The sequence below is a fragment of the Zingiber officinale genome, chromosome 1A, assembly GCF_018446385.1.
Source record: "Zingiber officinale cultivar Zhangliang chromosome 1A, Zo_v1.1, whole genome shotgun sequence".
Taxonomy (NCBI): Eukaryota; Viridiplantae; Streptophyta; class Magnoliopsida; order Zingiberales; family Zingiberaceae; genus Zingiber; species Zingiber officinale.
The window spans coordinates 179,792,082-179,813,256 of record NC_055987.1 but is presented as its reverse complement, the minus strand read 5'-3'; the positions used below and the strand labels follow the sequence as shown (position 1 = coordinate 179,813,256).

Genomic DNA, 21,175 nt, shown 5'->3' with positions numbered 1-21,175 from the left:
ATGGTCAGCTATATGCCTGTAATGCGAGCTGCTTCCAAATACAACAAGAAAGACTCACCGATAAAAAAGGGAGATGCACTAAAAGATCTGATAATATCATTGTTATATAAAGTGATTACATGCATCCTTCTGTAAAGAATACTATTATATGAGTGACCTTTTGATCATCGTTCCTTTTCTATCAAACTTCGTAGTGCTGTAATATGACGTGCCTGTGATTGTATCATTCAACAATAAGGGAAACTTTTATCTCTGCAAAAAAGTTCGAGCACAAGACAACTCTATGCCCGTCGTCTCTTCTTCTCTGGTGTTTCATGAACTTGAGTTTTGACTCCGTACATTTTCAGTTGGAGATTCTCAAAAGCCTCAGAAACTGCCTCTACCTATTGAGTCAAAGTTTAAAACGTGAAAGAAATGAATCAGCCAAGGAAAATCACATGGAAAATAGGTATATGCCTTGTCTATGTGCTCATACCAATTCTGGTTTCTTGGCATAAACTCTCACAATTCTGTCTTGACAGCAGGCAGGCAGAAGGTGGCTGATGCGATCGTCTGTGATGTTAAATTTCTCCTCACTGTAATAATCCTGCCAGCGCTTCATATATTAGCCAAAAAGACCAAACAACAGCTCTCGAAGCAACAAAAGTATTAGTGTGTCGCTTGGAAGGATTTCATTTTACTTGCATAATATAAGCCTAATCATTAGAAATAGTTAGCACCATTTAATTAGCATGGCTATCAGCTATGTGTAGCTACAACTAATTACGGTGGGAAACTTATGTGAGGCCGGGCCGGACTGGCCACACCCAAAATTAGTCGACATAAGCTGGATACATGCGCCAACCTAAAAAACAAACTAATTACAGGTTTTAATGTATGTTAATTTAAGAGAACTGGTCCTTTTATTTATACACCCTAGACACAATAACAAAGCTTGTTTGTTTAACTAACGACTTGCCAAAATCATAACTCCAACGGAAATTAAGTACCACCAGTGTTCAAAATGTGTATTCCTGAAAAAACTAAGCAAGGAACATAATATCTAGAGTCAAATGACTAAAACCTATCAAGTTTGGCTCACTACTTCTAGTTAACTCAGCTTTGCCCAAGTAACTATTCCCCTGTCCCATCATGGATTTAGTCATTACATTTAACTACCAAGAAGACTAAAATGTTCCATAACAATTTTGCATTGATTGAACATCAAAGTTGGAATGCTCAAAAATAATCTTTAGATATGAGAACAAAAATTGTTACCTTGAAAAAGCTGATGCTGGTCACATACCCATGCAAAAATGTAACGGCAACTTCAGTGTCCAACCAATGAACTAGAGTCTTAAGAAAATCACCAAATACTAAAGCATTATTTTGATACCTCTCGAGAGGGTTGTGTTTCCCTCGAGTCAAATCAATTTTGACATTGCTCACAACAATATCTTCTGCCTTCAAATTTATTCCATTAGCTTTCTGCTAAATGCAAAAGTTTTAGGATGACTGTCAGTATGGTAGTTTGAATCATGAAGTGACGCTTCATAAAAACAACTGTACAGATTCGATTAAGAATGGATTACCTGAGAACATATAATATCTTGTGGAGTGATGTTCTTGAAATGCTCTAGTTTCTCCTTTGGAACAGCATATTCATTGCAGAACTGCCAACAGGAGAGAAGACATGTAAATCAAGCTGCTATGATATCACAGAACAATTGCATCTTTACAAATTTTTGCCAAGCAATTGAAATAGACGTACATGTTCAGTGAACTTTGGGTGTTATAAAAAGTTAGGAATCCAAGTAGTCGGCATTTTCAAGATAGATTTTCCTAAACAATGGAATTAAGGAGCTTCCGGTCTGCTTGCAGCTCATGCTGCAACGAGAAGGATCTGCAAATTTGCTATTCTACTTCTGTATCTCAAGCAAATGAATTTTTATGCAGTTCATTTGTTCTTGTTCTCTAAGACTCAGGAAGAGAGATTTTCCAGATTATATTAATCCCAAGTGTTAGCTCCTATGAGAGAGCATAGCTACCAACTGAAATATAGATCAAACACAAAATTGATACTTCTTTTAACCAGGGGTTATGGGACTTAGTGGCATAGGCTTCCTGCTGAGATTATGTAAGAAGCTATCGGAGTTAATAACCATTTCTCAAAGTCTCAAAATATTAGCATTCAACCAAAAAAAAACAAGATTAATGGAAATAACAACTGAAAAATTAAAGAAATGTAATTTCAAACACTCAATCAGTCCTCTTTTCCTCCTCCCTTGACTTCCTCCTCCCTTTCCCGTAACAGAGTCAAAATAAACAGAAATAAACATTCCAAATCAGGAGCAACACAGAAATATCGTTATCAACTGTGAATCAATGATCATGCATATAATAATCAAATTAGTTAAAGCATCAGACTACAATCACATTGGATAATGCAAAGATGTATAACCAGTAGAGTGCACTGTTGGGTGTGTTTGGTATGGTAGAATCGAATGGAATGGGAATGGTATTAAGAATTAAATGAAATGGAATAAAAAAAGATAATGATCCACTCCTTTGTTAGTTGCAATAATGAAATGGTATGCCCAGTGAAATTATGCCTTCTATGTCTGGCGTGTTTGGCCATTTGATTCCTCTGGTCAACTTGACCTTCTTAGTTTGTCTGGTGTATTATTGTGCCCATTCTGCCTCATTCAATCATGATACAACACACCCAGTTTAGTCAATTCAAGCATCATGTTCAGATCTGTAAATTTGCTTACAACGTATTCCTTTTACTTTATTTGGCTTATGTGTTGGCACTCGTCTTGTGATATGACTGTTATCTCATTTTGTTCTTATGTCTTTGATTGCCACATCTAGCTCATCGGACTCGCCCAGTCTACCTGACCTGAACAGCCTACCTGGTCTTCTAATTCAGCCAGCCCTGAACAGTTCAACCAAGCTATCCACTTCGCTCATTTTATTTATCTAAATTTTAGTTTGAAATAATAAGTCGACTAGTAGTATTATATTTGATAGAGGTGAAATAAAATTTTCCACCTCCAATTCTCAATCATCAAATTTTCCATCTACCTAATGCATCCCAACATCATGCAAGAAATAAGAAATAAAACAAAATTCAGACATCAGCAGATCAAAACTTTGGATGCAAAGACAGATGGTTGCCTGATATAAATCCCTACGGCGTATGCGCTGGATTATTTCTTTAGATTCTTTCAGTTTTTTGCTGTCAGCAAACTCAATGGTTTTTAATATTGTGTCGTCCAACTGTCACATAAATGATAAACAAGTAAAATGCATTTGATAATATATGAAGTAATAAATATCCTATAATAGCAACAAAACCTTCCAGTATTCAGCAGGATCAAAGGGATATGAAGATATTTTCAGGTAACCATTAGCTTTTACAAGTGCATCCACAGCCATTAGTTCGATGCTCTGAAAAATGTAACAGGAGCAACTAAGTAAATACTTGTGCCATAAAGGCAACGATGTCAAACTGATGAAGCACAACTTTAATAGGTAATAAAGGACAATTAATATTAAATGGACAACTAATTCTATTTCAAGAAAATGAGAACTTAATGCTTTATTTTAACACATTCATCTTACCTTTGGTTTATGAAATGGAATAGAGAGAGGAATAGCATGATGATTCTTAGGGAATGGAAGTGATAAAGAATGGGATAAAAATATGTATTCTTCAGTTTTGTTCATGAAATGAATAGAGATGGAATAGGATTGTGATTCCTCGGGAATGAATGTGATAAAGAATGGAATAGAATATCTACCCTATAGTTTGGTTCATGATATGAAGTAGATGGATCATTTTCGTTTCGTAAGTAATAAAAAAGGAATAAATCACCATGATGATAAAATATCCCTTCAGATAATAAGATTCACTGATTACACACAGGCATAAGTTTCAGAAACAAACAAATAAATTGGAGGCTCATCACAATTTCAAACCTAAACTTAAGACAACTGGCTCATTAGCAATTACTGATTTCATTAGGGATTTACATGACCATGTGGCTGGCATCAGAGATTAGCAGATGAAACCCATCTTACCAGTTCAACATAGAATAATTCTGGAAAGCTAAAACTCTGACAAAATTGATGACGTAAAAAGCTGAATGAGGATCACTAAGACTGACTACACAGAATACAACTTTCAAATGGTTGAAGGCAATTTAGAAATCATGGCAACTCTGTTGATTCATCTCTTCGGTGTTTATAACCTATCAAGTTGGTTAGTGTGAATGTGCTTTGGGTCCAAACAAGGCATTTCTGTATGGAATCAACGAATTTTACTAAGAAACAAAAGAAGCTTTTTTAACCAGTAGCCAAATGAAAGCATCTGGTACAATGTCCCATGTATTAATGAGTAAAGGAGCAGTTATGTACACAATCATGCAGAAATACAAGACAGAAGTAATTAGAAGAGGATTGTAAAATAAACAAACCTTTACTTTGGAGTGAGTATACACAGTCCTGTGAAGATCAGCACGTGCCGAAAACAATTTGTGAATACTGAGGTCTGGTACAAAATTGAAAAGCGAGATGACAACTAAAACATTAAGAAAATTTAAAATAGAACACTATGTTACTCACACTCTTTTGCTGGATAGCATATCTCATCACCCATAACACGCATCCCTTCAAACAATCTGCAGAAACAGATAACAAATGGGGAAGTAATAAGCATAAATTCTTGAGCGATATTGAGCTGACCTTATAAACATGGAAGGAAACTAGAAAGCTATATGCATTCAAATATGGTAATTTCTATAGTTCAATTATGTCACATCTTCTTAATGATTCTCCAAGCTAATGAGGATCAGTCCTCAGATTCTCAAATTCAAATCCACAAATCATGTAGATGCATAAGGGTGAACCAACCTATTCCCTCCCACTCAACTTCATGTCTTTTCTTCATGATGAGTCTATACTAACTGGGCACTTTGCCTTCAGTTTTCATTTTAAAAAAAAAAACAATCACCAATTTTTGACATCCACAATCATGAATATTGTCAGATCAATGATATATGTGCATGATTTGAATGCTTGCCTAAATATTTGAACAAAAATTTTGAGAAATGAAACAACTCAGAACACCAAGTCTTACCAACAGTTGAGGTTTTAAATTCCTATGTCCTTGGATCAGGTACCACTTATGCAACAAGATAGATTGATCTGCCTTATGTATCTTGTTACACTTTCATTTAAATTTTAAAATGTGAATTTATTTTTAAGTTTAGAGATTAAATAAGTTGAATTTAACCAAAATCTTGGTTTTTGGTACCTTGATTGAGGCAATGTTAGTATTCTTTGGAGTCTATTAGGTAGGCATTGTGATCACAATTGTGTGGATTCAAACATCAGGTTTAAATTTGAACTCAATTTGACCAATTTTGAAATGAACCAAGATTACTTTAGGTTAGTCTGATTTGGTCATATTTTCTGATTTAGTCCGGAAGTTTTAGAAGTGAACCAACTTATTGATCCCTCCTCTTAGTATCGTAACTAAAGCTTTCCCTCCCACTTCTTTCTCCCTCCTGATCTCACCACTCTTCATTCATGTTATTGTTGAATCCAGATCGTTGGAGGTTGCGTGACTGGGGCCACTGGTAAGCCATGTCACCTCCACCTTGACTAGCAGCTAGCCCATTTACTTCTCCACTGCAGATCTTGCTCGTTGATTCCTCGACTTTGTAGCACCACCTGCCCCATTTACTTCTACACTTCCTCTCCTTGTCCAATAACTTTTTTCTTCTCCTCTTAGATTCTATTCACACTTCCCTGATTTTTAAATTAAGCAAGTTGCCTACCCAAATTGTGATGCAACACCATGCAATCGGACCTTGGCCAACAATCAATGGATTCCACCCTCCACCAGCCAACCTTACGTGCTTCTCTCTTTCTCTTTACCTTTCTTTATTCTCTCTCTTGCACTCTCTTGTGCACTTCAAAGAGACTAGTAATTCAAGAGATCAATACCTGAGATTTGGGAGTGGCCATCCACTCCTATAGTGAGGTTGACATATTTTCTCCTCACTTCCCTTGATTGGATTCCATCTAGATCTCCCTCTTCAACTTCCCTTGATCATGAGCAATCGACCCCTACGATGGGCAAGTAGTTCTTTGGATTTTTAAGTGTGATTCATTTATCCAGTTCTTCCAAATTTTGATTATTCATTACTTCTACCATAATTCCAGCAAGATTAGCATGCACTTGAAGGGGATCGACTCTAATTCTATCTGGATTTGAGCATTAGTAAGTGGTGAGTTGTTGGTTATCCCTCTTGCTAGTGTTGTTGTTTCCTGTTCCTGTTGATTTTAGATGATGGTTAGATCCCTTGTTCCTAGAGGCGCTTGAATGTCGGATCATGTGATCCTAATTGTCCCGTGTGATGGGTTTTGATGCTTGTTTAGGCAATCTAAGGATTTTGTAAAATCATGGGATTTTACTTTGACTTGAATCATGTTGTGTTCGTTGGATCAAGATTGGATCCCATGATTTAAGGTGATGCTTAATCTTGAATGTATTGTTTTTAATGAAATTTTGGGCTCTTTCTAAGTTGTCCTTGGTTTGTGTGTAGAGACTCATCTGGGAGAAGCACTCTGACCTCGTTTGACTTGGTTCATCAATTCTACTTGAGGAAGGTAAATTCCTTTCTTGGTCACTACTGTTGTTCCTTGTACATGAAAGTGACACGTGGAAGACTATATATATATATATATATATATATATATATATATATATATATATATTTTGCATATTTACCATGTGAGCTATCTTATGGGGTCTCATTTGGGGAATGTTTTCAAATTATAAGATGATGCTCTAGTTACTCATCCATTAATGCTTATCTTTTAAATTGCTTCACCTTCCATTCCATTGTTGTTCCATTTTCGATACTTACATACTATAACTTACACTCCGAGATCACCTTTAAATAGCTTGTTAATTTAGCATAACAAACACTAAATAGCAAGTCCCTTAAATTGATGATATTTTTAAATGTGAAATAACTAAATGTGAAGTGAATAAATGACTATCATAAATGGTGAAATAAATGCTAAATGGTAAATCCTCCAACCCTAGCTTTGATAAGGCCTTCTACTAAATTTGTTGCTCTCGGGGTAATGGTGCAGCGGCAGGGCGTCTTCTCAGTTTCCCCGGCATCTAAGGATCAGTCCAGCTTCAATGAATTAACGGATAAATTTTCCTTAATAGACGTTTAACCTTAGAATGCTGGGTTGGGTCGCCCGCTGCAAGTGCTTTCCGATTTATCGAAGTGGTCGGTGGGAAACTTTCGTGCTAGTCACCCCAAGATTAGTCGACGTAAACTGGATACCCGGTGTCAACTAACATAAAAAAAGATAAGGCCGTCTAGCCACCCATGAGCTATGTGGTAGCTTGCATTACATGTGGTTAACTTTCCGTCCATTGCTATATTGTTATTCATCATCGAAGGGTTTTGACCCACATGTGAGATAACACTACTTATATAAGAGTGGATATAATAAGAGTGGATAACACTACCTAGAAAGCTTGCCTTTATTGATATACTAAGAGTGGATCTATTGGTATAGAATAAGCATTCAAATGTGCTAAAGTGAAAATGAATGTTAGTTTTAATAACTAATAAGTGATACACAAAGATTGAAAGCTAAATATATGCTTAAGTGAAGCTTTAAAGTTTAAATGTGAATCATAATTCTTGATGCCTTTGAATTCCTTAATAAAAGTATAATTCATTCATATCCTCCACTAAATTTGCAATTTTGTGTTCACTTCATGTTTTCTTTTACCTCTAGATTTGCAAAAGAGCAAGTAATATAGATTTTAATAGACTTCATCTAAGGATAGAGTCAGATCAAAGGATACCCAGCTGTGCTGAAAATTGATTTTGCAAATCTGTATTTTTCATTCTTATATTTTCCTTCATAGGTTTTTTACATTCACATTGTCAATATATTCTTCTAATATAAAATAATTCATTCCTTACAGCATCTTACTTTCCTTACATGGTATGTTCTTGCTTATATACAAATTTACTATTTGTCTTTAACAAAATGAATAAAAGGCTACTGTCTTTTAAACTACATAATCCCCTGTCTTTTGGGCATCACTCATTTCTAATCATGCAGCCATCTAGCGAGTTGTCACTAGAAAGGCTACCTCCTAGCTCATGGAGTTGTCCCCTCAGGTCATGACAACCTCGAATAGCAATTTCACATTACATGTCTCAGCATGCAATCTTGTGAAAGATAAGAGAATATTAGAGCTGCATTATTCCGTAAACTGTAAAATACCGAAAATGGGCGAAGCACCATAAGGGAATTTTCCGGAATTTTTAGAAATTTTTTGGGAATTTTTCCGAGCTCGTATGGACGAGTTTACAGGGATAAAAACGGGGCCCCGGGAAAACCTGTTTAGGCTACCCTATTTTAACGAAAAAAAGTTTAATTTTCTTTTCTATTTTCTTTTTCTTTTCTTCTTTTCCTCTCCCGTGCCATAACCGTTCCCCCTCTTTTCTTCTCCCCTCACTCGTGCCGTGCCCATTTCTCCTCTCGATTCCCCTCTGCGCCGATCACTTCTCCCTCTCCCCTCCAGCGACGCCGACTTGACTGCCCAGCGCCACCCGATTGCTGGCCGTCATCTCCCTCTTGCCCTAGTCGTCTCCACCGCCGTTGTGACCTACCTTCTCCCGATCTCCGTCTTCTTTCTCGTGCCTCTGCCTTAGCGCCAACGCCACCTTCTTCTTCCTCTACCCTCTGCCCCAATGTCCACTGTCGACGCCAAAGTCCAACAACCATCTGCCGTGCCTTAGACTCCACTGACGGGTCTTCCTTCTTCGCCACCAGTCGCCGGCAGAGAGGAAACAAGGGGGTATCGAGTAAGTAAGGCATGTTAGGTATTTGGATTGTGATTCAAGGTCTTGTGCTGAACGAATTTGGCTGATCACTGTAGTAGTGAATGTTTTCCCGCAGCACTGTTTGATCTCCGACAGCAGGTAGATTCCAGCAGCAAACTACCCTACTTCCAGCAGCGAGAACGACTGTGAATTTAGGTAAGAAGTATGATATCAGATTGGTAGTGATGCGAGTTTAATTTATAGTTGGAGATTGTGGTTTGTTTGTCTACCAGTTTTTGTAGCTTGGCCAGCATTGTTCACTGACGATCCACAGCACCGGTCATTCTGTTTTGGGCAGGGAAACCCTTTGACCGTGAGCCATCAGCGACCATCCTGGATTTGGGTGAGTTATTATGAACTTGGTTTAGATTAAGTTGTTGTGATGGATTATGCTTATTGCAAGTTTTAATTCGTATGGATTAGTTAAAGTCGACTGAGGAGTTAGATGATCCAATTAAGGTTTATAATTGGATCTGGATTTATGTTAGCTTCTCGAGGATTTGATTTAGCTAATTTATTTATATGTGATTAGCTAAATCTATATATCATGTATTACAGGACTCTGATTCGAAACGAGCATCTCGACGTTGGATTTGACTGGATTGGACCTGTTATTTGAGGCGGGTACCTTACTTATCTTTGATAATGTCATGTTGATATGTTTAGTAGGTTATAACCTTTAGTAATAATTATGTTTGTCCTTGTTTCGATATGTCGCTTCCGGATACCTGTTATATGCTTGTTAGCTCACCTATTATGCATTTTATGTTAGTACTCACATGATTATATATATTTGTTCATAGAGGTAGTGACATACCCTGCCTTATGATGTTCAGGACCTAGGTTTTTATTTATACCATAGCAGACCTGTATACCCTAGATTTGTGGATTTGACTTATTGATACTAGGGTACACATTTTTTTTATATATATGGATTGGTTCAGGATATTGTCATGCTTAGTGTCATGCACCATTCGCATGATTGCATGCTGCGCGATAGTCTGCTCCATTGTTGTTGAGCACATCGCCAGTTTCATCTCTGTCGGTGCTCGCACGTCAGATTTGCTCGGTGGTGCTCCGCTGGGACGCTCACAGATAGTGTACTGCAGCGTGGTAGCACGTCGGGATCCCTCCCCGTCATTGTGCATCGAGAGATGAGAGCATTGCGCTCCCCCATTTATGATTTGGGGTAGGAGGATAGGTGTACTCCGATAGCATCCCGTCCATTCAGTCACTCATCAGGAGTAGTGATGTCAGAGTTCACGGTTGTCACAATCCTACCCACTCGGTCTCACCATCGTGTGTGAGATGGCTGACTGGCGTCAGGGGTAACCAAGACCCATCATTGGCATCATATGCATTTATGCATTTACTGATTATGTTTGTTGCATTTATATGTTGCATTTGGATGGATGCATATGTTTGATATGCATATAGGATTTATGAAACTCTCGGTCTGACGACCTGACTATTCTGATAGGAGGCCCTGGTGAGTACAGTTCTCTTCATCTTTTTCTATTGTGCATTTCTACTTTTTGTCCAGGAGACTGTACCCCATAGTTATTACTGTCTGTTATAGCTTACTATACATGTCAACTGGTATCTGCTGAGTTGTTGAACTCACCCCCGTGGACACTATCTTTTTCAGGTACCAGGTCGTTATGGAGTCGCTTGGAGTATCCTGTCTGCCGGTCCCCACGTCACATCAGAAGACTTACAATTTCCCTTTATGTTTTATTTGATTTATATGTCAGTGTATTTAGCTTTGTGCTCCGGTTTTGTTTCTGGAGTGTTGTTGTTGTTACGTGGTATTTTGTATTGTTTGTTGGTTGTGTAAGCCTAGTCGGCTAGCAGTCTTGTATTTTGGTTTGTATTTGATTTTCCATTGTATTCCGTTGTGTTTGATTTGGTACAGCCGAGTGGACTGTTAGATCTATATATAAACTGCGTGGTTGTGTGTATGTTCCAGCCGCCTATGGCTGATGTATACTGTGTCTGTAGAAATATTTCAGATTGTCACCCGTACAAGGGAGGTGCTGCCGAAATTTCTTCGGACAAGAACTTTCCTGGGGCGTGACAATTTAGTAGCTCACTTGGCTACCAGGATTCATAAACTCTAGTACTTATCCTGGAGGTCTAGAGTTCGAATCCTGGGAAAGGCAAAAATCCGCTGGCCAGGGGTGGGAAGACCTAGTGAATAACGGCACGGTCGAGGGTCGTCAGTCGACGACATAAGGGGTCGCCAGTGGGACCGCCCAAGGGACCGCCAAGGGGCCGCCAGTTGGGCCGCCCAAGGGGCCGAGGGGTCGGGTCGTTACATAAACAATAAAATAAAAGGATGAAGGTCTATTTTATATCCTTCCACAGCAACCTAATAACATAAGACTCGACAAAATAAATGATGTTTAAAAGATAGTAGAAGTAAAAAAAAATAAGAAATATATTTTAGACCTTGAACAGGTTTTATTTATTGGACATTTATTTTAAAGTGGTCTATTTTTTATCTGCATCAATTATATATGCCAACATATCTGAAACATAAGCATCTAAGATAAACTATGCAATTATTCTACATTGTTATAATAATAATATCCTTTGTCATGTTGAAGTTAGATAATTGAATATATGATTCTCCCAAAAAAGAAAAATAATGCAATCATGGCCAACTATCGGATAGCAACGACCCAAAATGATAACAGTTAGCAATTTGTATTAGTCACACCAATTACGATGTCAATATTGTCTTTATATAACTTAATGTTATATTGCAAGAGTATTTTAAATGGGAGAGTGACATAGCATAAATCCTCAATATCAAACAAGAGCAAGTTATATTATTATACAAGTCATGGATCCAGGTCAAATCATCTTAAATTAAAGTAAGCTCCATACCATCATAAATTTAATTAACTATTGTGTGTATATATTTTATCCTGCTTAAATAAGAACATATCAACTAACAACTAAGGAGGTTACATTTATTTAAATTGATTGGTTAACCACTTACCCAAAAGCTACACTTTGTTAGGAAAGGGATCAATCTATATATTATATATAATCAAACAACTTCCTCATGTATGATTTTGAAAAGGGGAGAGGAACTATTTAAGACCTGATTAGGCTCATCTAGGGATATATTGCTCAGGCTAGGAGGATTTGAACATAGAACAACTTGTTCAACTTGCACAATTAGGAAATGGAACAATCTATGCAGTTACATTTTTAACAATGTTAAATAAGATATTGCATTGGTATCATACCAAAAATAACAAAATATAACAATCAATGATAATGTGGCTTGCCTTTGAAATTGAAAATTACAGCCAAGGCCACAAGCTCTGCAGTCACGAGCAATATAATCAAACCTGCAAGCATTGTGATTCCAGAACTTAAAAAATAAGAAGTTTTATCATTGCAGAAGTAATAAGCTTTATCTAGTGCAAAAGTTACTTGTCAACATCAATTCCATTGCGACCATTAGCAACAATGTCATACAGAAATTGCTTCTCTTTCGAACTCTGGGTAGAACATGAAAGTATGTTAGAAAAGGAATTATATGATGCTTCGGCCAGCTAAATAAAAAATCTTACCCTTGGTACAGCAAACTTGGAGCTGGCTACGATCATTTCCTAGTATTAATAGAACTTTCACATTAGTAGTTGAACAATGACCTTGTGATAATTCTCACAAACAGAAGTTAACCCCAATAGTCTTAGAACTTAGGAGAAATAACTCTGCATTGTGTTTTTTTTTCAAACAAGATCGATCAAAATTATAAGTCTATTTTTAGGAATTTAGCAAAGAAAAAACCAAAAACAGAATTAAAATTTGATGATTTTGAGAAAGAAAAGATGATGAAAACTCTGAAGGCTCTTTGATGAAAACGAGAAGAAGAGAGGAAGAAAATGAACAAATGACAATAGCAAAAATTTGGGATAGCATTATATTTGCTAGCAAAATGAAGTTTGATACTCCTAGTCCACTCTTTTCTTAAAAAAAAAAACATTATATTGCCTGATCCAAATTCAGAAAAGAGGGAAAGAGAGGATGCAAAGAATCTAGTCAAAAGCATAGATTTTGAAGCAGAACAGTGCATGAGCCTCATTAGTAAAACATGTCTTTCTTTTCAAAGAAATTTGGAGAACAAAATTAATAATGCAAGTTGCAACACTTAAAAGTGTTTTGTCATAAGTGAGAAGGCTATTTGCATTCAACATAAATGCAAAATTCATTCACAAAATTAAAACAAGCAAAAAAAAGATTCAATAGATATCACTAAAAACACTATGATCCAAACTGATTCCCCTTATTCGGGCCACCTAAGTAACAGGTCACCTAAATCAAATTCCAATCTGCAAACTATATTAGAACAGAACAGTGAGAAGCATAGATTAATAAGATAACATAACTGATGACCTTCCTATTAAGGCACCATCTAGTTAATCGTTGTACAAACTATAAAGTATATTTAGAAAATTTCAAAAAATATAGTAGGTGACATACAACAGGAGGAAAACAATATCTCAACTATTTGAGGCCAATTCCATGAATCTAAGTTGCCATTGAACTCTATATGCAGGTTATTGTTACTATTACTAGGCCATTTACATCTCCTTCAGGTAGAGCACTTTTATGTGCCTTTACTCCCACATCTTTGTAGCGTTTGCTATATTGCTCAAGACTCTGTCTAGCATGTCTGGTGATAAATATCTTATAGTAAGATAATAGAAAGATCAAATTGGAAGAGTAACTCATGGCACCCCATAACCGTCAGCCAACAAAAGGTTAAAAAGAAAGTAAGACAAAATGTTGGCACAAATCTCTCCTTATAAACCAAATATACTGTAGTTAAAAATAACAATAAAAGACATGAGTACTGTATTAACTCAAAATTTTCTTGAAATTTGGATGTTAATTATCTTACAGAATCGTGAAATCACATCATGTACCACATATTTACATGAATTAATCCAAAAACATTGAAAGCAATTGATACCATAAAGATGCATATTATGAGAATCAAGGCATATAACTAACACAATATTTGCAATCTTCCATCAAGCAAGGCAGGAAATACACCAATGTCTTACTTTAACTTTTCTAAGATGGTCAGAATCAATTTCAATGTGGTGCTCATCAACCATGTAATCCACCAACTCTATTGACATTTGTTCATGCGACCTATAACAGTAGAGCCAAAGAATACAATCACTTATTAAGCAATCATAACACCTAAATGTAAAAGTTATGAACAAATTCTACATGCTACAAGAAAACTTGAAACTTTGCAAAATAACTTTAAACGTGGATCTGGTAAAGCTTTTCTTAATTGATGTACACTAATCATTTAAATTTGCTCTAGCACTTCGTAGAAGAATTGCAATAGTAAAAAAAACTCCATTAAATATTAGCAAACTGGAATGTTTTTGTCAAAATTCTGATCTTTATGAAAGAGGAGGAACATAAAATAAAGAACCTACTAAACATGTATCTGGGCTAACAGTTTGACTTAAGCAAGACAAACAAACGACATTAGGACTCATTAGCAGCTTGGGTACACAAAAGATTGGCTACTTGGAGAAAGGATTTCCTTTGTCTGGGTGGGCAAATCACTCTAATCAATAGCACCTTATCAACAATTGATTATTATCCATCTAGGTCTATGTCTTGCCAGCCTAGGTAATCAGAAAATTGAAGTAGCTTAGAAGAAACATTTTTTTTTGGTAGGTACATCTGAGACTTCAAGAGTGTCATTTGGTATCCTGAATTTGGTTTGCAGGCCTAAGATGCAAGGAGTGACACATCTTGTGAATTTAAAATTGTTCAACCTGGCACTACTCTGCAAGTGGTGTAGTAGTGTAGCAATGGCTAACAACGTCTTCTCAAGCATGATGGCAGTCAAAGAGACATACTTTTAATGTAGAAGTTGGATGTGCATCACACCTGATCACAAATTGTCATTTCTGTGGAGAAGTTTTTTGAAAGTCCAAGACTTCTTGTTTTTCTAGAATCATAGTACAGGCCTACATAATGAATCATACATTACCTTCTACATTGCTGGATGAATTAGTATGCAATCAGATGTGTGAACTGTTCACTGCTTGTGGTGAGAAACAGATCTTTAATAAGTTGGTTTTGCTGTTGCAGTGACCTTTAGCAGACCAGTGAATGGCCCAGACATGTTGGAGTTAAGCAAAAGGGTGAGACATCTTGATCTATTTGAAGATGAGGATAAATTCAGTTGGTAGTGGAATCTTGATGCTAGTTATTTTCAACTAGTTCAACTTATGGAGGTCTGGCGCACAAGGGTGATCCAATCGCTTTGAACCAATAATCTGGCTCTCGCTAGCTCCAAAGAAAGCTCAAATCCTTGCATGGCTGGTTTTGCTTCACAAAGTAAATATGAAAGAGAAGCTCACTTTTAAAAGGGTATGTCTGCCTTACTGTGATTGTATTTTCTGTTCCACAAATGATCAATCAAGTTTGGAAACAAAGGAGCACTTTTTCTTTGTTTTGCCAAGTAGCCAAGATCCAGAATGTCATTCTTGATAGGCTCAAAATTCACAGCCACACTTCTTTCACACCATCAGCAGTGCACAAACAGCTTGCAAAAATTGGAAACACATTGATACATGGGTGACTGTACATGTTATGAACTGTCAGGTGTGAAACAATTTTTAGAAACAGTGACCACTATGTTGGAAATATGTTGGAAAGTGGGCTGACTTACTTTTGAGATGGAGCTCCAGAGCTCACTGGAAGGAGGGACAACTTCTATTTTAGGTGATAGGATGGTAGTGATTGTCTGTACGGTGAAACTCCACACTGCTAAATATGGATTGCAGACTCTTGATCAATACTGTCATCTATATTATGCAATTTGTATTGGCAACATCTTTCCTGATGTTATGCTAGCCATTTTGGATTTTTTTTAGGCTGATTATTACATTCGGTTTCCACTAACTAGATACATGGTCAGTAAGAATATGTTTTATATTAAGTAAATTGGATGGGTAATCATGTTGTTCACTCTTATCATCTTTCCAAGAAAAATAAAATAAAATAGAGAACCTGAAGGAATGAAAGTAAGTTAGATGTGATCTCTAATTCATTACAACTGTTAGAGAAGGATTGTCTCAATATCAGTCTAAGAAAGAACTCATCCTGTCATCTCAAGATGTCATTTTAGCATGATCTTTCATGTGTACCTTTCAACAATTTGAACAAAAACCAAAATACTATGGAAATGAGAATCACAATTTAGTCTAAGATGAAACAAACACTCAAAAATTCATCTATCCACAAACGTGCAGGATAGTAATATCATTTAAACCAAAAGCAGTTAAACAAAACTAATAAACTAGAAGAAACATAAAGATTACCACTCTGATCCAGGGAGAACTTGAGGAAGAAATTCATGTTCAAATAAGTGACTGAAAGGTCCATGGCCAATGTCATGCAGAAGGCCTAAAATAGAAAAAAATATGAGCAGTTAGAAGATGGAAATACAGGGAGGAAATTGATTCATAGAAATCTTATTCACCTGCAAGTTTAACTATCTGGATATCATAGGAATCAATATCAATCTCCGCTCCCTGCATGCATGCATTTATAAAATAGTCATTCTCGCTAGTAAGCAAACTTGGTTAGCCTGTACAAAAGATTTTACTAAAGAAGGGCACCAATCATAGAGCTATACTCACACAGCCTAATAGACACATTAGGGAAACCTAGATGTAAAGATCCAAAGCAGAGACCAATAGATTTATCCTTAGTTTGTGCCATTATTCAAAATATAAATCTGACCAAACAAATACCACCTGGTCTTAACTAACATACTGATCAGATCCAACACTAGCAATTGAACACCTTGATACTCTTCTGGAGATGCAAATCAGTATTATTGGCATACAACTCTACATTTAGTATTATTATATTCAGATAAAAATTTAGTACTATTATTATATTAATTAATATTATATTCAGATAAAAAATAATAATATTCAGTACTACTGTATTCAGATCAATGCTATTGGACTGTTATGCCAAACACTTTGACAGCATTGATATCATGTCACTCACAGGCATATTTAAACCCTTGGTTCATCTTTGCACAATAATCAGATAAAAATTGAGAGCAGAATCATACATGATAAGTTTGAAGAAAGCGAAGTGACTCCCCAGCAAGCCAATAAACACCCAAGGAATGCTCAAATCGTGTGTGCACGGCACCAGGATACACCAAGTATGTGAGACCTGACTTGCATAAAGGAAGGACATCAAAAAAGGCTGCAGGGAGTTGCTGCTTTGATATATACTGGAGAAGATAATCGCCACTATAACTATAAATGCATGTAAACAATTGTTACAAATGAGTTTACATTTTCTGTTGACTGTCGACTTGCTATTAAACTTGAGATTATTAAAATCAAACAACTCTTCCACCTGGCGTTTTGTTAGTCTTGCACAGGTTAAATTTGGGATACACATTTCACGAGAGAAATATTTTCTTTTCACCCATAATTTGGCTCAATCGCCAAAGGCAATAACAGAAGTGACATTATCATTATATTATAAACAGGCATGCAAGGCATTCCTTTTGTTGCTTAAGAAGTAACTAATATTCAAAGAGTACTGCTGCTTTAAGAAGAATTTAAAAACATCAAAAATACATGCATAGGTTATTGACTAATCAACCTAAAATCTGACTTGTGGCACTTCTGCAGAACTAAGTGAAAGGTGAATGCAGGTAATTATCTCGAGTTAACTAACTACATATTCAAACTCAAACATAGGTTATATATAAGTGCCAACACTATTGTTTCTCTTTGGTACTTATCAGACAAGAATTTGCAAATATAAGACTGACAAAGGTTTTAATGTCCCACCTAATCCAGTCCATCAGATGGGTATACTGCCTGATAATAAAGACAGATAAATGTATGTTCATATTAAAGCATGGTTTACTTATCAGTCTCAACACCTTTTTTATCTTTCTTACTAGTTAGACAAACAAGTAATGAAAAAATAGAAGCCTGCCACCACATAAAAATTGTTTCCTGATATATGTATCACAAGGTCAATTTTGGTCCTTCAAATATTCATTTTATCCAGATTGTTTTCACTAACATCTATATTTTCTAGATTAGCTATGGGTATAGTACCTAATAATTAAGACAAACATTAAAAGAACAGACTAGAGTTTGGTGATTAATTATGGAAAATAATATAGTCAAGGGACCAACTTTCAACTTTTTTTAAAAACTTTATTGGTTTAATGATAAAAGAACTCCCCCAGAACTTCTAAGAGAGCCTACAGAGATAGGGGAGTACCTAGCTGCTTAAGATCTCGTAGCCTGTCATTCAAAATAAATTTCTGAGTCAATATAAAACCAAATTAGCATATTATTTCAAAAGGCAAGTTCTATATATGTCAAAAGTCACCTCTGAAACTGTTCGGTGTCAATAAACTTCAAGCTCAACTGCAATAGTAAAGCACAAAAACCCAAGTTCGGTAAGAAACCAATAAGTAATTTGGATGGACACATTGAAAGCTCAGTATTATTCAATATCTAAAAGTTCCAATCTTTGACCTTGAATGGCTAGTCTCTAATGTTGTTAGAATCCAAAATTAAAAACAGAACCAGAAAGGACCTATATCTGCAGGTCATACATCGTTATCTCATTTGTTGTTTAATAAACCATGCAAGTTTTGAATATGTCAACGATTCTCAAGAAAAATAACACATTAACAATCTTTGACAAGAAGCACTAGCCATATGAAAGCATCACAAAAACATATGAATGTAAAGTAAAGAACACGAATCAAATTGCACAGCAGAACTTTCAAGTTATTCAAATAACAGTTACGGAACATCAAAAAGAGTTAGGAATGCAAAGACCATACAAAGGCCAAATGTCAATGCCACCATTTTCCAAGGAGCTCAATAGTGCATTGAAAGCAAAGTTGAATGTTGAGGAAGTGAAGAGAAAATTGTTTACAACACAGTTTCTAAACACATAAATTCAAACTAGAAAATTCTGATGATAGCTACCTCTGGACCAACAAAGAAGTCAACACCATACTTACTCTTAAGATTTTCAATGACAATTTCTAAGCTGGAGATTTTTTATGCTGAGACTAAGATGATGTCAAGTGTTGACATTTCACCAAGCATCAATTCAAAGTATGACTAGTTATTTGCATGAAATTCAGGTGGCGTGATGGATAAACCTGGACGGGTGCTAAACATTTATCTCCATGCCTATATTACTTCCTACTCACCTCTCAAGCTATATTGGTTAAGAGCTCTCCAGCTCCAACAAAATTTACTTTTCTTGAAAATTACGCCTAAAACCTGTAAGCGCATTGACAATCATGGCGTCACTATCTCTAGCAAGCTTAACAACATTCTAGCTCAAACCCTTGACTTCAACCTTAAATGCCAACCATGCGGAAATTTTGCTATAAAGGAATTTTCAAGTAAGTGATTGGCCTGCACTAATTCTTCCGCTCCTCTACCTCATCAAAAAGCAATTAAGAAAAAAAACAAGGAGCACAACGCTTGGAAGGCATACTATAATACGATTGTAATTAGAAGCAGAAAATGACCAGTAAAAAGATAAAGAAAAAGAAACGCCGTTGAAGGAAGGAGTTGCAATTACAATGCAATCCAAGAAGGGAAGAAAATGCTGAACCAAAATTTCTAGAGAAAGAAGCGCAGTTCCACCAACCACGACTTGCGAAACCGCCCAGAATTGGCCGAAAAAACTAACAAGAAACTCATCTATGCCTCCAAGGCCCCAAATCGACAGGCACAGAAATCAAGAATCACGCGGGCATCAAGAACTCAAGAACTCGATCAGAACCAAGAACTCATGAACTCGATCAGAAACCAAGACTCAAGAATTCATAGAACTTAGGTTTTACAGCTGTACCGGATCGAGAGTGATGTTCCCGTGGACGTTATCGAAGACATGTTTCAAGAATCTACGGTCGCCGGCCGCCTCGCCGTCAAGATACAGAGACGGCAGCCGCAGCTGCGGCACCGAACCCCCTTGGTTACAGTACTCACCCATGCCGTTCCAGATTCTTGGGAGAGAGCCAGAAGGACGACAAAGGGAAGGAATGAAGGAAGAATAGGAGTGAAAGTATTTATACCGAAAAGAGTCCGCAGGCAAAGAACCGCTTGATAGCCACCGTGGGCCGGATAACGTAGGCTAATGAACGGCTTTCCGTTGGGGTGGATGCGAAATTATAAATTGGGGATTTTAAGTGCTTTTTATATAATTTTTTTTAAATTAACTTTATAGCTATTTAATTTATTTGTAGCGTATGTAAAGGATGTTTATGACAATATATCATAATTTTATATAAATAATATCATTAATAGGACTGTACATGTATGCGAAGCTTTGATTATCTAATATGTTGTGTAACTTTTTGAATCATTCCTAAATACTTACAGTTTTTTTTAGTTGCCACAAGTATTTTATTTATACCGAGTAATTTTAAAAGTTTTTTTAGTTGGTTAATAATGGACGACTCATGAATTTAATGTTTTAAGGTCAACTATTTATTGAAATATATTCATCTATTAATTTACCAAAATTAAAACTCAATCTTCAAACTAAAGTCATGTCGCTTCACCATTCCACATATGGCTCTAGATACTTCCATTGATCTATGAGATGGTTTAACTAAAAACTAAATGATTCATATTATTGAAAATCATTGATGTAGTCTATGATTCAAATCGATAGAGCTCGGTATGATATAACATAATTTAGTCTTCTTTATATTCTCGATGTATCTTTTTCAGTATCGTCATCACCTACTTTATCGATCATCAATTCAATATCGTCGGTTGTCAAACATATTCTCGAATGTTAATGTACCTCTTTCTAATAAGTTTATCCATCAATTAAATTATTTTTAAGATCAAAGTCAAGATTAGACCTTTTTAAATATATATATATATATATATATATTATCTAACTTAATTATAGTCAAAGATTATTATACTTATGCATGTGTCCCTAGATTATATAAAAAGAGATAAATAATAAGATCGACTTATAATTAACTATCAAATGATAAGAAAGTGAACATATTGTCTGTACCATTGTACATGGGGCTCTAGATACTTTCATTGATCTATGAGATCAAGGTCAGTTCAAGGGATAGACCACTAAGGCCTATATCTAGGGTTCTTATTATACTAGGGCCAATCATATAATTTTAATTTTGTATTATC

The 21,175-nt window shown here is 36.1% G+C and overlaps 1 protein-coding gene across 1 annotated transcript; it reads right to left on the bottom strand.

Moving 5' to 3' along the window:
- Positions 1–54: 54 nt before the first annotated feature.
- Positions 55–20,083, bottom strand: LOC122038537 (deoxynucleoside triphosphate triphosphohydrolase SAMHD1 homolog). The gene is made up of 19 exons (XM_042598333.1): positions 19,857–20,083; positions 18,363–18,400; positions 18,252–18,274; positions 17,068–17,174; positions 16,462–16,513; positions 16,301–16,385; positions 14,009–14,099; positions 12,509–12,547; positions 12,369–12,436; positions 12,221–12,283; positions 4,609–4,664; positions 4,461–4,534; positions 3,340–3,432; positions 3,160–3,261; positions 1,572–1,652; positions 1,376–1,467; positions 1,258–1,273; positions 476–586; positions 55–383 (listed from the first exon to the last, which is right to left on the bottom strand). The coding sequence occupies exons 1-19, from the start codon at positions 19,995–19,997 to the stop codon at positions 282–284; spliced, it is 1,434 nt and encodes a 477-aa protein (XP_042454267.1). The 5' UTR covers positions 19,998–20,083; the 3' UTR covers positions 55–281.
- Positions 20,084–21,175: the final 1,092 nt, after the last annotated feature.